At 47.4% G+C, this 14,087-nt stretch overlaps 1 protein-coding gene across 1 annotated transcript in view; it reads right to left on the bottom strand.

Moving 5' to 3' along the window:
• CACNG2 (calcium voltage-gated channel auxiliary subunit gamma 2) overlaps positions 1–13,862 on the bottom strand; it is a 126,789-nt gene extending 112,927 nt beyond the window's left edge. Inside the window, exon 1 of the mRNA XM_082420824.1 lies at positions 9,300–13,862. Coding sequence (XP_082276950.1) covers positions 9,300–9,510 — 211 coding nt within the window. The 5' untranslated portion in view covers positions 9,511–13,862. The remainder of the gene's footprint in view (positions 1–9,299) is intronic.
• Between the last annotated feature and the right edge of the window lie 225 nt (positions 13,863–14,087).

The following is a 14,087-nucleotide window of genomic DNA, read 5'->3' as shown; positions in this document are numbered from 1 at the left end:
TAGTGTCAATAAGGAGAAAGGAAAGGCGGCTCCTCAGAGGCTGACTCAGGGCTGCCAAGTCAGTACCTCTGAGCCAGGCGATAACGTATGAGGATTTGGATTGAGAGAAAAGGTGACAGCTGCCCAGGAGGGAACAGGCTCGCAGTGCCTTATCAGCTTCCTGAAGCGTTGTGGCAAAGCTGTGGCCCAGGAGGCGCCCAAGGAGCGTCCCAGGTTGCGGGGTGCAAGGGAAACCCTTGCCTGTTCGCAAGGATCTTTCAGATGCGGTTCCAGCCACACCTTGGAGGGATGACTGGTCAAGAGGAGTTTTTAAGAGCCCACCTCCCTCCCCTGATGGGAGCTCCTCGAGGCCAGGCACCGTGGCCTTACTCATCCACCCCACATTTAGCTCCTAAGCACGCTCTTTGTGCCAAGGCCGACACGCCCCTGCCCTCACATGGCTCACAGTCTTCTAGGGGGACACAGACCAATGTTAAGACGTTAAAGAAGGAAATAAAATCGAGTAACGGGACAGGGAGCTACTTTAGACGGGGCAGTCAGGAAGGCTCCTCGAGAAGGTGGTATTGAGCAGAGACTTGTCTGCATCCTTGTAACCTCAGGGTCCAGCCCATTGTGTGTGGCCAATAAAGGCTTGTTCCACTGGGAAGGGAGCGCCTTGAAGCACCTCTCCTGTATATCGCTTACAGTCTTCTTCCTTCTCCCCTCTTACTCTCTGTTCACTACAACTAACTTAGGGCGAGTCACCTGGTCCCTGCCACAGCCTCCTCCTGTGCTCGCCTCTTCCCAGTTAAATCACACCAGCTCCGGCCGACCCCGGCTCCCATCCAGCAGGGTCCGAACTGCCAGTGATCTCGCTAATGGACAAAGCCAGGTGCGACCCTCCCTTGCTTCCCACCTCTCTGGACTCCCCTTTTCTCCCACGCTGAAACACAAACTGCTGTGTGAGAGCCATTTCTGTCCCTTTGGGATCCCATCTCCACTGCCTCCCACACTCCCCCTCCCTGCCTTCTACCTTCCAGCCTCACTGGACCATCGGCATGGCTGCTTGGGCATCTGTGTTTCTGCACCCGCCGTTCCTTCTGTCTGAAGTGCGCTTCATCCGCCCAGCTTGCTCACCGCTACGCATCCTCAGAACCCCATCTTCCCTGGCATCCCCTCCTCCCCAGTCTCTCTGCTCCCAGAATTCCCCGGGCTTATGCTTCCCACTGTGTCATCAGCATCGTCTGTTCACTGGTTTGTCTTCTACTAGATTAGAAGTTCCTTGAGGGCAGATGGAGCCTTTGCCTCTGTCCTAGACTCTCACACAGCACCTGGCAAGGACTCGGAAAGCTGTGGAACAAAGATCAACTATCACCCTTTTCTTTGTCAAGAAAGGTTCTCGTAAGACCACACACTTCCCCCATGTTGTTTCCTGAGTCACGGGACAGGCAACAAGGGCAAGCTGGAGAAATCCCTTGGGCTCTCTCAACACCCTGCCTGCATTTCTCTCTGCCAGCAAGATAGTTTGCCATCTTCCTTTGATTCCAAGGCACAAATTTTAAGTTTTAAGGTTTCTGAAATTAGAGTATGTTTTACAACTGATATGTACATGAAATTTGTTTTCCCCTGTCCCGAAAGCTGTTTAAGTAGTTAGTTCATTTTTATAATCAATGGCATCAGAACTGAGGGAAGGTGGAACTGGGAGATTAGAGCCCTTTATACACCCAGGAGAAAGGACCGGGATGCCGGCGAGGCCACAGAGTTCAGCGACGATCCCACGACGGCTGACAGGCATTTCTTGGCATTGGAGAGCACAGATCACATCCCTCTACTCTCATTCCTATTTTCAAAAAGTCTGGCGGATTTAACTGAGCCTCATTCCCATTCCAGCTCAAATCCTCAAAGATCCTAACTGATCGTAAGAGATGCCAGGAATCTCTCTGAGTCTGGGGGAGGGTGATAAGGTGAGGTGGCAGCAGGCTATGTCAAATGTCTTGCATGAAACAGAGTCATTTTGTGAGATGCCTGTTTGGGATTCCCTGCTTGGACTCACCTGGAGGGTCCTGAGGGAGGGTGGGTCTTGTTCACTTCTGCCTCCCAGTGTGTACTGCAGGATTGGCACCTACCATCAACACCTCCACTAAGCATAGTTTAAATTTTGTTGATTGGAGTTGAATCAATCTATTTCTTCCCTTCTCTGTGCTGTGATAAGTTTTGAGGCCAAAGAGACCACCACACTCAGATGTGGGTGGAATCAGGAAGAGCACGACAGAGAGAAGGGAATAGTGCTCTAACCCTCACAACAACCTTAGGGGCAGGCACCATCAGCTCCGTTAGAGAGATGGTGTGAAGGAGGCACAGAGATAGAATTAACTAGCTCAAGGTCACACAGCTCATAAGCAAGAAGCCAGAAGTCAAAGAGCAAAATTCTTTAACAAGACTAGCAAGGCCCCACACCCTTGGGTGCTAACTATTTCTGCAGCCCCCTCCCCACACCATCCAGCAGCATCCCCTCCCCCATCCCCCCCTCCATCTGGGTCCTCCAGCCACCCTGGCCTCCTCCCAGGACTTGCTCCTTCTCTTCCTCACTGATCTTTGCACTTGCTGCCCTCCAACCTGGGAAGTTTCTTCTTCACCCAGTTAACTTCTATGCATCCTTCAGATAGCCATTCACATCTCACCTCCTCAGGGGAGACTTCTCTGATTAGAACGATCTTAATATCATAAACTCACAGTCTCATGTGACTCTCCTTGAGAGGGCTTAGCATAGTTGTAACTTACTTTACAATTATGTTAAGTGAGAGTCTTTAAAGTAAGGTCTGTCTCTTCCAGAAGGCTCTGAGGGCAGTGACCCTGAAGGGAGTTGCTGCCCACCATGACCCCAACGCTTGGCCCAGCACCTGGCATGTTGCAGGGGCTCATCAAAGATTTAACAAATAAAATAAACGAGTGAAGGAATTGCTTGATCTGTGACTGTAAACTAACCTGGAAACTTAAAATGCATATTTCATCTGAATATGGTTTTTTTGGCCAAAATACTTATAGTCAAGGCTAAAAGGAACCATTGCATTTTTGAACCATTTAAAAATCTCCTGCATTATCAGTCTGGATACATATCTCCTCCTCCCCCACTGACCTGAAAGCAAACACTCATGGGAAACTCTCCCCGAGGATCTTTGTGACAGACGCTCTGGATGATGTGGAGAGAGGAAAGCATGGCCAGTATCTATTTAGAGGATGTTCACCCCCCAGCACTTTCTTCTCAGGCATTTATTTTCTCTCCAAACACTTTCTTTCTTATTATCTTTGTTATTGTCCCTTGTGTGTTGAAACACTCTCTCTCCTTCCCTTCCTTCTTCTCTCTGTGTTGAGTCCATTATTTATTTTTTAGAATATCAAAAAAAAAAAAAAAAAAGAAAGATGCTTCTGCCACCATTGCTCACGGTTTGTAATTTAAAGAACAATCCTTTGACGATATGAAGGGAACATTATTTCTCAATGCCCACCCTGTAGTGGGCAGTGGTGGTTTGTTCATTTGCCAGCAAAGGTGGGTTGACTCTTGCACCATCATAATTGCTGCGGCTACAGCAACAAAGGGCAGAACAAAGACCCCTGCCCTCCTGGGGCTGACAGTCTAGTGGTGCAGACACACAACAAATGGCATGAGTACATTTCATAGTGTGCTAGAAGGTGGGATGTACTCTGTAAAAAAAAAAACAGAGCCAAGAGGATGTATGAGGGGTACAGGGTAGGGGTTGTTGACTGTAATTTCAAGCCAGGTGATCAGGAAAGAAGGTGGCACTCATTGGTTTAATGCCAACCAATCACCCTGTGAGAAGGCTGTTAGATCTCCTTTTTGTGGAAAGGGAAACTGAGGCTTGGAGAGGTTAAATGACTCCCCCCAAATCGCACAGCTCATAAGGTTGCGGTGCTTGAAGTGAACCCAAGTCTGTGTGGCTGCAAAATTCTTTCAACTGCACCACATACAACAAAGCTGCATCTGAAAACTTCCGTGACTTCAGGGGACATAAATCTGTTATTCTTTGAAAACTGCTTGCCAACATAAAACTCACGGAGAGTTTACATTGAGGACACTTCCAAAATGAAAGGGCAAACACGAAGAGGCGTGTGGTGGGTCCAGCCTGAAGTTCAGTATTTGTTCCCTTGGGCTCGCGGGAGTGAGAAGATTATGGCAGAGTTGTCACCCAGCAAGGTGCAGGCAGCTGGAGGGAGTGGCGTGTAGGGGAGTCAGGTGGGTCAGAACTCAGGTGTCCTGACAAGCTTGGGTTGGGCGCTCAATGGGGACACTCAGTGGGATGCAGACAGAATAGAATCCAGGGCTGGCAGTGAATCTGAACACAAGGCCGCAGAGGGCCAAGGTTCATGCATAGAGCCCTCTGGAGGTTTGCAGGGTGGAAACAAGAGGCCCGGATGCAAGTTCTCCCCCTGCCACCCTCTCTGCCCACGTGGCCTTGGTGTGAGGTGTCACACCTGGCACCTGTAAAGGGAGGGGCAGGAGGGCAGTGTGAATGGGCTGGGATTTGCAGGGCTGGTTCCTCAATAAAGGAATCAGGTTTGTCTTACAAGGTGAGAAGGGCTAGGAAAGCGGGGCCTGGCTGCATGGAAAACTGCTGATCAGAACCTAAGACCTGAGGCAAAGTTCTCAAGGTCCTGGGAACTGGGTGGGGAAGTTTGGTAAAGAATTCTGGGGAAGGTTTTGGGGAAGCTACATAGGTATGGGCCATGATGCCTGCTCTCTGCCCAAAGTGTCTGTTCTGGTGAGTATTAGGATCAAACTAGATTTTGGCATCCTTTAAAAGCTGAAGAGGGAAGAAAATCAATGGGTTAATTTTTTTCTTCCCCATAGAGACTGAGTGTACTGATAATTTTTCTTTAGCTAATTAGGAGCTGTGCAACTCAATGACTGACTCCTTTTGAATTTTCTCATTTTACAACAATGAAGTCATGACATTCTTTTAAAGAAGATATTCCATAACCTATATGGGAAAAGAATCTGAAAAAGAATGGATATATGTGTATGTATAACTGAATTAATTTGCTGTACACCTGAAACTAACACAATATTGTAAATCAACTATACTCCAATATAAAATAAAAAATTAACTTAAAAAAATAAAAAAGAAATTCTGGGAAGAACAAACAAATCATCCTGATTTCCTCACCTCCTTCCCTCTCTCTCTCTCTCTCAATTACTTGCTTGCTGCATGTCCTTATGATCTTTGAATTAATTTCAATAGTTTAAGAATTTCTGAATCAATCCATTGATAGATATTTTTTCTGTACCTACTGTGTGCAGAGGACCTAAAGAGAATCAAATTATCTTGGGAATTATGGAGCGATAGGTACCCAGTATGAAGGCCCATTAGTAACTTCTAAACTCAGCTCTTCCACACATAAAGGCAAGAGTGTCCGGGAAAGGCAGCTGGCATTTCTAAAATAAAAGATATGTACTTTCCTTCTGCAGAACAAGAGAGCCATGGCTGAACCCAGCGTGGGGCACTGGGCACCTTGCAGGCCAAGCAAAAGCTATGCAATTATGAACTTGGAAGAGATAGTTCAGGAAAACCCAGACACCTCTTACTCAAAGAGAACAGGGATGGAGAATGGATGGCAGAGCCCCTGTGAGTAAGCAAGTTGTGGAGGAGAAGAGAGGAAAAGCCAGGAAGAAGAGGAGCTCAGAAATTCAGCAGAGGGATTTGAACAATCTGGACAGAGAGAAAGATTTTTGCTCTGCCTCACAGCAAGGAAAAGGGCGAGAGAGGGAGAGAGAAGGGAGGGTGCGTTTCTGCTATGGGCCACGTTGTACTGCTGCTGGCTCCTCCTCTGCAGGGCTGGGAATCCTCTGGGGGAGACATGGAGCCCAGACAGAGGGGAGGAAGGTGCAGGAGAGAATAAATACAAGGAGTGAATTTCTTGCTGCCCCTGGAGACGATGATTCCTTTTGGTGACAACAGAGGTTAACATACTGAACAGCAAGTCACCGCGTGGCCCAGAGACAGCACGCCTGGAACAAGCTGTTTTAATGTCCTGTTGTAGATTTTATTGAATCCTTCTCTGAAAGGGCCAATTCATCTCTCCATTCGGAGGCTCTTAAAGCAGCTTTCCTGAAAAGTTCAAGAACTTTTCCTATCATCACTTTCCATCTACATGGATCCAAGTGCAGACCATCCCCCATGCTCTCAAATCCCACTAAAGACACTAGTCTGCTAGGGGTTTCAAGTTCACACACAGAGACACTACTACTCTTTACTCTGCAGAGGGAGAAAATAAAGGCTGTGATTTCTTCTTGATTCCTCTTGCCTTCCCCCTGTGTCTACCCCTAACAAGTGGTCCTGTTCTCTTCTCATTCCTCAACAGAGGAATTCATTTCAAAAACAGCCATAGAGGCAAAGAAAGGTTTTCTGATTCTTATTTTCATCAAGAAGTGAACAACGACAAAAAAATCATCTCAGGAGATAAAAAGCCCTAATGCAAACCGGAGAGTCAAAGAGATCAGAAGAAGACAGGGTTGTTTTTCATGTGGAGTCATTAGCAACATCTTGGGGAGAAGATTGGAAATCTGTTCACAACTTTTTGGATACGGGCAGGAAACACAATAAAGGGGTGATGGGAAATCTTTTCTGAGAGTCCAGTTTCTCACAAAAAACACAGGTTGGGGGAACCTGGCAACTTGATTTCCATAAAGGCCAGCCCTATTTTGAATGCTCAATAAAGCAAGCACACGAATGCCCCACAAGAACCATCTTTGTCAACCTGCAGAAATAAATGCGTTTATAATCTTTGGAAATCAGTGCAGTCTTTGAAAGTATGTGGCTTTAAAACCTTCAAACCACTTCCTAAGTGGCCAAGGCCCAACTTCCTAAGGGGGGGAGTCTGAGGCCTTCAAAACTCCATATGGACAGAAGCTTTGGAAATTAAAGGCCAGGTTGAACTGGGGCCCTGAGTACCCACCCTTCCTGCCTGGGCCTTGGCTACAAGTGGAAAAGGCACAGCAATCCTAAAGCAGCCTGGCCCAGCCTTCCCCCCGACTGCCGGGAGGCCCCAGTCCTGGGGAGAAGAGCCAAACCCACGGCTCCTGTATGAATCACACAATCCTTGGGAAGTGTTGCAATACTAACCCCTTTAGGGATGATTCAGGGAGCGAGGTGTGGGTACGGCTTGGAGAGAAAGCTGAAGGGGGCGGGCAGCACATTTGGGGATGTGGGCACCAAACAGATGGAATTTTAATGAAAATACTTAAGCCTTTTAACGCATAAGTGATCCAAAGCCACTGTCTAGTCCTCCTCCCTTCAGGGAATTAGGAAATGTTTAAAAGATCATGGTATTAAGAATTTGCACATAAAACCCTGATAAAGTATATTTATACCAACTCACCAATTTCTGGGAATATTTCTCCTAAAATCATGTCCTGTCTTCCGTCTAATCTCTTGGCTGCATATCTTCATCCATCTAACTAAAATCCAAGGAAGGCAAATCGCTACTGTGGTCATTTCCCTAAAGCAACCCTCATTCACTTTGCTTTCCTTCTCTTTTGGAATAAAAGCGTGCCATAAATGTTTAATTAAATGGAAGTCTTTCCACTGTTAGTGAGTAGCTGCATGAAAGCCTCTTCATTTTTTTAAAGCAGGGGTGTGTTTAAAACAGTGCCTATTAATTTCCCGATATTGATTCTCCAGCTGGGGAAGAGCATATAGTATTCAGCATAGAGCTCCGCTGCAGACTATGTTCAAGGCAGCGGTTTGGATTGAGAAAGGGCACCAAATGCAGTATGCGTCAAATAGACCATCGCTCAATGAAGTCACTTAGCTATTCAAAACATGTTCAGCCATCACTCAACCACTCGCACCAAGATTGTTGGGGGGGGTGGGCATGGAATTGGTGCTCTTTCCCAGACATAAACATTTCCCAAAGAGCAGCTTTTGCTCAGTTTGGGTTAGACTGAGGGGCCCCATCAGTTCTCCCTCTCCCTGTCTGTTTCCTTCTCTTCTCCCCCATCTCCTGGCTTCAACTCCCTGCATCACCATCCCATGTTGAGCTTAACAAACAATCCTGCAGTCCCCGCTTCCCGACGCTGTCTCAAACGGCCTCCGTATTGGTTCATATCAGAAGCAAAGCACATAAGCTTTTCTTTCCACCCAGAAACATGTATCTCTCTGTGCATGTCTTCCTATGGGTGGCTGTAGCTTGTCCACACAGACATAGGTAGCCGCTCAAATGCAGCCCCTCATATTAAAGTCTGTTGCTAAATGCAGGTTGTATGACCTGCAGGAGTTTTTCTGCCCTGTGTTTATTAATGTGTCTCAAAGCACATGCTTTCATCCGTACCCTGATCTTCCAGCCTTTCCACCGTGGGGACCGCTTTGCCCACAGCACATGCACAGGCACACGTGTCCCAATGACCCTGCAAGATCAAGGCAAACCACTGACACCCCTGACCCACTGCTCTCTCCTGTACCCCCTCAACCTCCCCATGCCCTCGTCTCCCTCCCAGCCTCCCTGCACAATGTCTGATTCCCAAGCTGGCTGCAATGCTGTGCTGATTCTACATGCTTCTGGATAATAGACATGTCACTCTGAGTGGAAGTGAATTGGTTCTCAGCCTGACCTGCAAGTGAATTGCTGTTTATTAGAACTTGGGTCTGTCTCCTGTGAGAGACGTACGTGTTTTTAGACTTTGTAAACGTTAAAACACACATACACACACAGCCAGTCGCCTCGAACAATATGTGTGGCTCATAGACATTACGAAATGCTCTTGAACTCAGCTTGCGATCCTGGAATAATTAGGATTTACCAAATACGGGTTCTTAGAAAAAACAGATTTTTTTAAAAAAAGGGGATTTGCAGATGATGAGGTGTCTGGAACTTTTGGGGAGTAAGGGGAGGAGGAGGGGAAAGGAAGAGCATTTTGGAATTCTTCATTACGAAAAGAGGAGCAGTTATTTTTTACCCCCTCATAGATGGCCATACTACATCCAAAGGCAAATCCTAATGATTCCAAAGCAGGTGGAGCACATTTGACTTTTAAAGACAATCTCTTGTTGTTTTCATCATATCATAGATTATTTCAATGAAGAGGTTTGAAGGAAGGGGGGTGGTGGAGGCTTGAGAGTTGACTATGGTTTTTGCTTATTGATTTTCTTTCCTCTGAAACTAACCCAACCAACCTTGATCTGTGGTGGAAGGAGTGAAGTAAGAAAATGGTGGAATGTAAAGGGAACTTATTTGGAGGCGGGTGGGGAGGGGGAGTGAGAAGAGGAGGTGGGGTGGAGAGGGGGAGGAGATGGGAAATCAAATACCTTCCAGGCAGCAGGTTCTCCATAATCCAGAATGGGTCATAACTTCCTCGTTCTTTTTGCTGGTTTCATTCTCACTGACACTTTTGGTCTTGCAAACCCCTCTGGAATAGAGCCAATAGTCGGTTCCCACAGCTATGGTCATCAGACTGAAGGCAGCGAAAGCACCAACGGTGGTTAAAAGCATTTGAACACCTCGATCAAACAGCCCCATAATTCTTCATTATATAAACACCCAACCGACTTCTGGTTCTCGGGAGAGTGTGTGTGAGGGTGCGAGTACTAAAGCAAAAAAATAAAAATAATTCCACTACTAATATAATGGATATATGTGTTAATAGAGGATATGGAGAGATATAAAAAAAGGGAGGTAAGAAAGCTCACGGAAAAGAGTGTAAATTATAAAGATCACACGGGAAGAGAGGCTTGCCTTTTGAGATCAGAAACTGTTCCAGTTGCAGTGATTAAAAAAAAAAAAAAAAAAAAGGAAAAAATAAAAAGACACCCCCCACCCCCCCAAAGTGAGATGCCTTAATCTCTTTTCCTAAAATTCTGGTCTCCAGTTTCCATATGTGATAGCTAATTTGGAGAGGGCTTCCACAGTGAACCAGGGATCAGCCGCATTCTCAACACAGTCTCTCATGGTCGGGACCTAGACAGTTAGAGATTGTAAAAGCCGAGATGCAACCTTCCGTCTTCGCTCTCGGCTCTGCGGCCTGCGCCATGAAAATCCTTTGCTTCTCCAGTTCTCTTCCTTGGGGGGTGTCTCGGGCGTTTTCGTTTCAGACCAGACTTCCCAGTATTCTGTAAGCCCTTGATTTCAGCTGGACAGGTGCGGGGGTCTCGCCTTCCATGGTTGTGCCCCGGCAGCGGCAGCTGCAGCAGCAGGGCGGGCAGGCGCGGCGGCGGCGGCGGCAGGACGAGCAGCGGCGGCGGTTATTGTTGTTGGTGGCGGTGGTAGTGTTGGCGAAGTGGGGGAGGGAGGGGGTTTCTCTCAGAGAATCGAGGCGGGTTTCCCTCCCCCTATCTGCAAAGCTCCTGGAAACAAGGGAGCCGGCGTCTTGCTGCAGGATGGGCCGCCCGCCTGCCCCCTCCCACCCCACTCCCTGCCGGCTCGGCCCCCGGCGGAGGCGCTCCCACCTACTGCATTACCGGGTGGTGCTGAACTGGACAGCTCCCTGCGCCGCCCGCTTCGCGCGCTCCCCGGCTCCCCCGGCGGCCCGCCAGGAGGGGGGCGCGGGCCAGAGTCCTCCCTTCCCTCGGGGGCAGCAAGGCCGGGGCAGAGCGGGGGCTGCCTTTCCTCTTTTTACCCCTCTCCCAGATCCTGAAATGAGCGCTCTCCTGGGCTCCCGGAGCTTAGAGGAAGGCGTAGCTAGAGATAGCTCCGCTCCCTCTCCCTTTCCCTCTCCCTCTCTCTCTCTCTCTCACACTCTCTCCCCTTCCCTTACCCCTCGGTGTTTCTTCCAGCTCAGCCTCCTTCTCATTCCATCTCTACGTGCCCAGAGCTTCAAATACAACCCTCCCATCACAATCAGACGGGCACAAAACTTCAACCAGCCGTTTCTTTGCCTGGAAGCCCTGAAAATATAACCTGGACGGGTAATTACAAACACGGTCTCTATGTGTTTTTTAAATCATCTTTTGCACTTTGCTGTTTGGGGGATCTGTTTTATTTTGTTGGCACGTTAGCTGTTCTCCTTTTGGTAGTTTCTCTCTGTCTCTGTCTCTTTCTAGCTAACAGGGTGTGTGTGTATGTGTGTCTCTGTAGTTTTCCGTGAAATCCCAAATCTTGCTCCTACAAGCAGACATCTTGGAAAGATTATTCATGGTAAAGGGTGCAAACGGGTGACTGGAGGCTGGGGCTTGGGCGATGATTTTCATCTCAAGGATAAACATGTTTGCAGGGGAAGTGGGTGAAATGTGAGTCCTTCTAAGTTTCCCATGTCATTTGTGAACTGGATGGGAAGAGATAAAAACCTCCCTGCTGTGAATAAGGAAACACATCATAACTCTCCCCTTTTCCTCAGCAGAATGGTTATCTTGTGTTAATTACAGCGTCACCTCTTGTTTCTATACATGCAACTTTTCCTTAATGTGACCCCTGGAAAAAGAATCCCATCAGATTCCTGCTGCTACTGATTATATTTCCCTCTGATCAGTTTCCTAGTTGGTGAGGGAGAGCACATGAGGCATGATGTAGGTGCACTGTTTTTAATTTTGGGTGGGGGCAGGAACCTAGAGAGAGGTGTAAGTCTGATGGGTCAGTTGGGGATTAGAGATGTTTCAATTTCATAGCTCAACTATTTTATACTTTCTTCTTTCTTCTTCCATTTTTGTCTGGAGATAATTTGCTTGACAATTTCTTAGTGATCTGGTGATTATCAAAGAGTATATAAAAGATGACTGAATTCAAAACAGACTTTCTTTGGTATTGCCTAACGTCTTTCCCTTAGCTCAGAGTTGGTCTGAAGGTATGGCCAATACTTTTTTTTTTTTTTTTGGTGTAGAAAAACTACTTGTTTCTCCATCCTCCACGAAACTTCCTTCTCTCGCTCTCTTTTCCCTGCTCAGAAAGGAAGGACTCCTGTGAGGGGTAATTGCTGTGCTCCTGGCACCTTGGAGAGGGTCCTGGTGTCTGGAGAACATGACCAAGATTACAGCAACTTCTGCTAAGGTACCTTTAGGGTATATATAGCAAGAGCTACTTTTGCGGACTGAGGATTTCTCCTGTTTGGTTTCTTGTGCTTTGAATTTGGGGATGGGAATTGGGATGGAGAGGCACTGATATGCTGATCTCACTCAGCAGGGAGCCTAGCAAGTTCAGCCAGGGGTTCAGATGAGTGATTTTCTTGGCTCCCTTCCTTGAGAAAAAAGTGAGGGGCAAGCAGGAAGCCTTCTTAAACGGGCCTTTTGGGGGGAGTGGAGAGAAGTTTGGGCGCAGTCACATGAGCCTGAGAAGCTTGCTCTCACTTACTCCTGTCACCTTGGTTGCCTTTGACCTGTCCAAGAAGTCCTTTCAGACTGGAGATAGAACCCTCCTTATTCCCCCATCCCTTTCAGACCAACCCCTGAATCTTTTGCTCTAACAGAATCAGTAACAGAGGCTCAAAAGCTTCTGTTTGACTGCAGAAGCAGCTAACATCTTAGCCACTGACAGTGGCTGCAGCTTTAGCAGCATTTGATTAATCTTCTAGCCAGATAATCATTGAGTAAAGGAAAGTGGGTGAGGGGACACGTAACAGCTTTAGGTTGATGGTGTGGAGAGAACAGACACTTCTGGAGACAGAACAGGCCTGGGGGCACAGCTTGCTTCTGTGCTACTTGGTAACTGCAGGATTCAAACAAGTCGGCTTCCTAGAGCCTCAGTTTCACCACATGTAAAATGAGCACATAGTACTGCCTCCCCCTTTCTGAAGCTGTTCCCAGTTACTCCCTGCTTTTCACAGCTTCCACCCTGCTCAGATTCTACCATCCCATTTGTAGCACTTTATTTTGTGCCTGTGTCAGCTCTCTCACTGACCTGTGAGCCCTTTGAGGTCAATAGCTGGGTCTTGTTCACGATTGTATCTTTGGGACCTAGTGCAGGGCTTGATACATAATAGATACTTGATAAATAAAGTCTGAGTGATTCTAGTGTGTTTTAAATGGTGTACCTGGCACGTAGTAGGCACTCAGTAAGTGTGACTTGCCTCTCATTTCTCCTCCCCCCATTTATATCCAGATTGGTTTCCAGCCTCTTCTTCCATCTAACTCATGTACCACTCCCCTTCCCCCTCCCCAGCCTAGCTCTACTCCTGCGGTCCCTTCTGCAGACCAGGCAAGGCTACCTGGGAAGACCTGGCTTGGTGCAAACCACATTAGATGCTTTGGATCTACCAGGCACACATACTTAGCAGCTGCTGAATGGATGCTCTTAGGGGAGCAGCTTTGTGAGCCTGCAGTTGGTGACTTGGTAAGGGCTTAGAGGAAATTAGCTGAAATGCCACAGGCCTATTTTGAGCTCCTGCTTTGATGGAGTGGAAATAACATGGGATTTGGGCACAGCAGACCTGGCCTTGAAGCACAAGGCTGCCATTTCCTCATTGTATGACCTTGGGCAGTCACTTAACCTCTCTGGAAATCTCTCTTCATCTGTCAGGAGGGCCACTGGCAGAAGCCTTACAGTGTGGTTGTCAGTGTTATGTGTAAATAACCATGACAATAGCTAACACGCCAGGCACTGATCTAGGCTGAGTCCCACAGCAATCCTATGAGGGAGCAACCATTTTACAGATGAGGAACCTGAGTCACATAATGGTTTAAACATCTAGCCTAAGGTTGTGAGTGACAGTGAGTGAGTGGCAGAGCTCTAGCCCAGAAGCCCAGCAAACAGCCCTAGGTCTTAACCTCTGTGCCTTGACCCAAGATATAAGCTTTCTCAATAAGGATATTACACCAAGGCTATTTGCTTCTCATCCACAGATTTGGCAAGGATTTAAGGGAGTAACTTCTAGGTGTCACATATTTTCACACAGATTCTTTTCTTTTTTTTAAACATCTTTATTGGAGTATAATTGCTTTACAATGGTGTGTGTTAGTTTCTGCTTTATAACAAAGTGAATCAGTTACACATACACATATGTCCCCATATCTCTTCCCTCTTACGTCTCCCTCCCTCCCACCCTCCCTATCCCATCCCGCTAGGTGGTCACAAAGCACCAAGCTGATCTCCCTGTGCTATGCGGCTGCTTCCCACTAGCTATTTTACGTTTGGTAGTGTATATATGTCCATACCATTCTCTCACTTTGTCT

Source organism: Balaenoptera physalus (assembly GCF_965194825.1).
Source record: "Balaenoptera physalus genome assembly, chromosome: 13".
NCBI lineage: Eukaryota > Metazoa > Chordata > Mammalia > Artiodactyla > Balaenopteridae > Balaenoptera > Balaenoptera physalus.
This window is presented reverse-complemented; position numbering and strand designations above follow the sequence as displayed.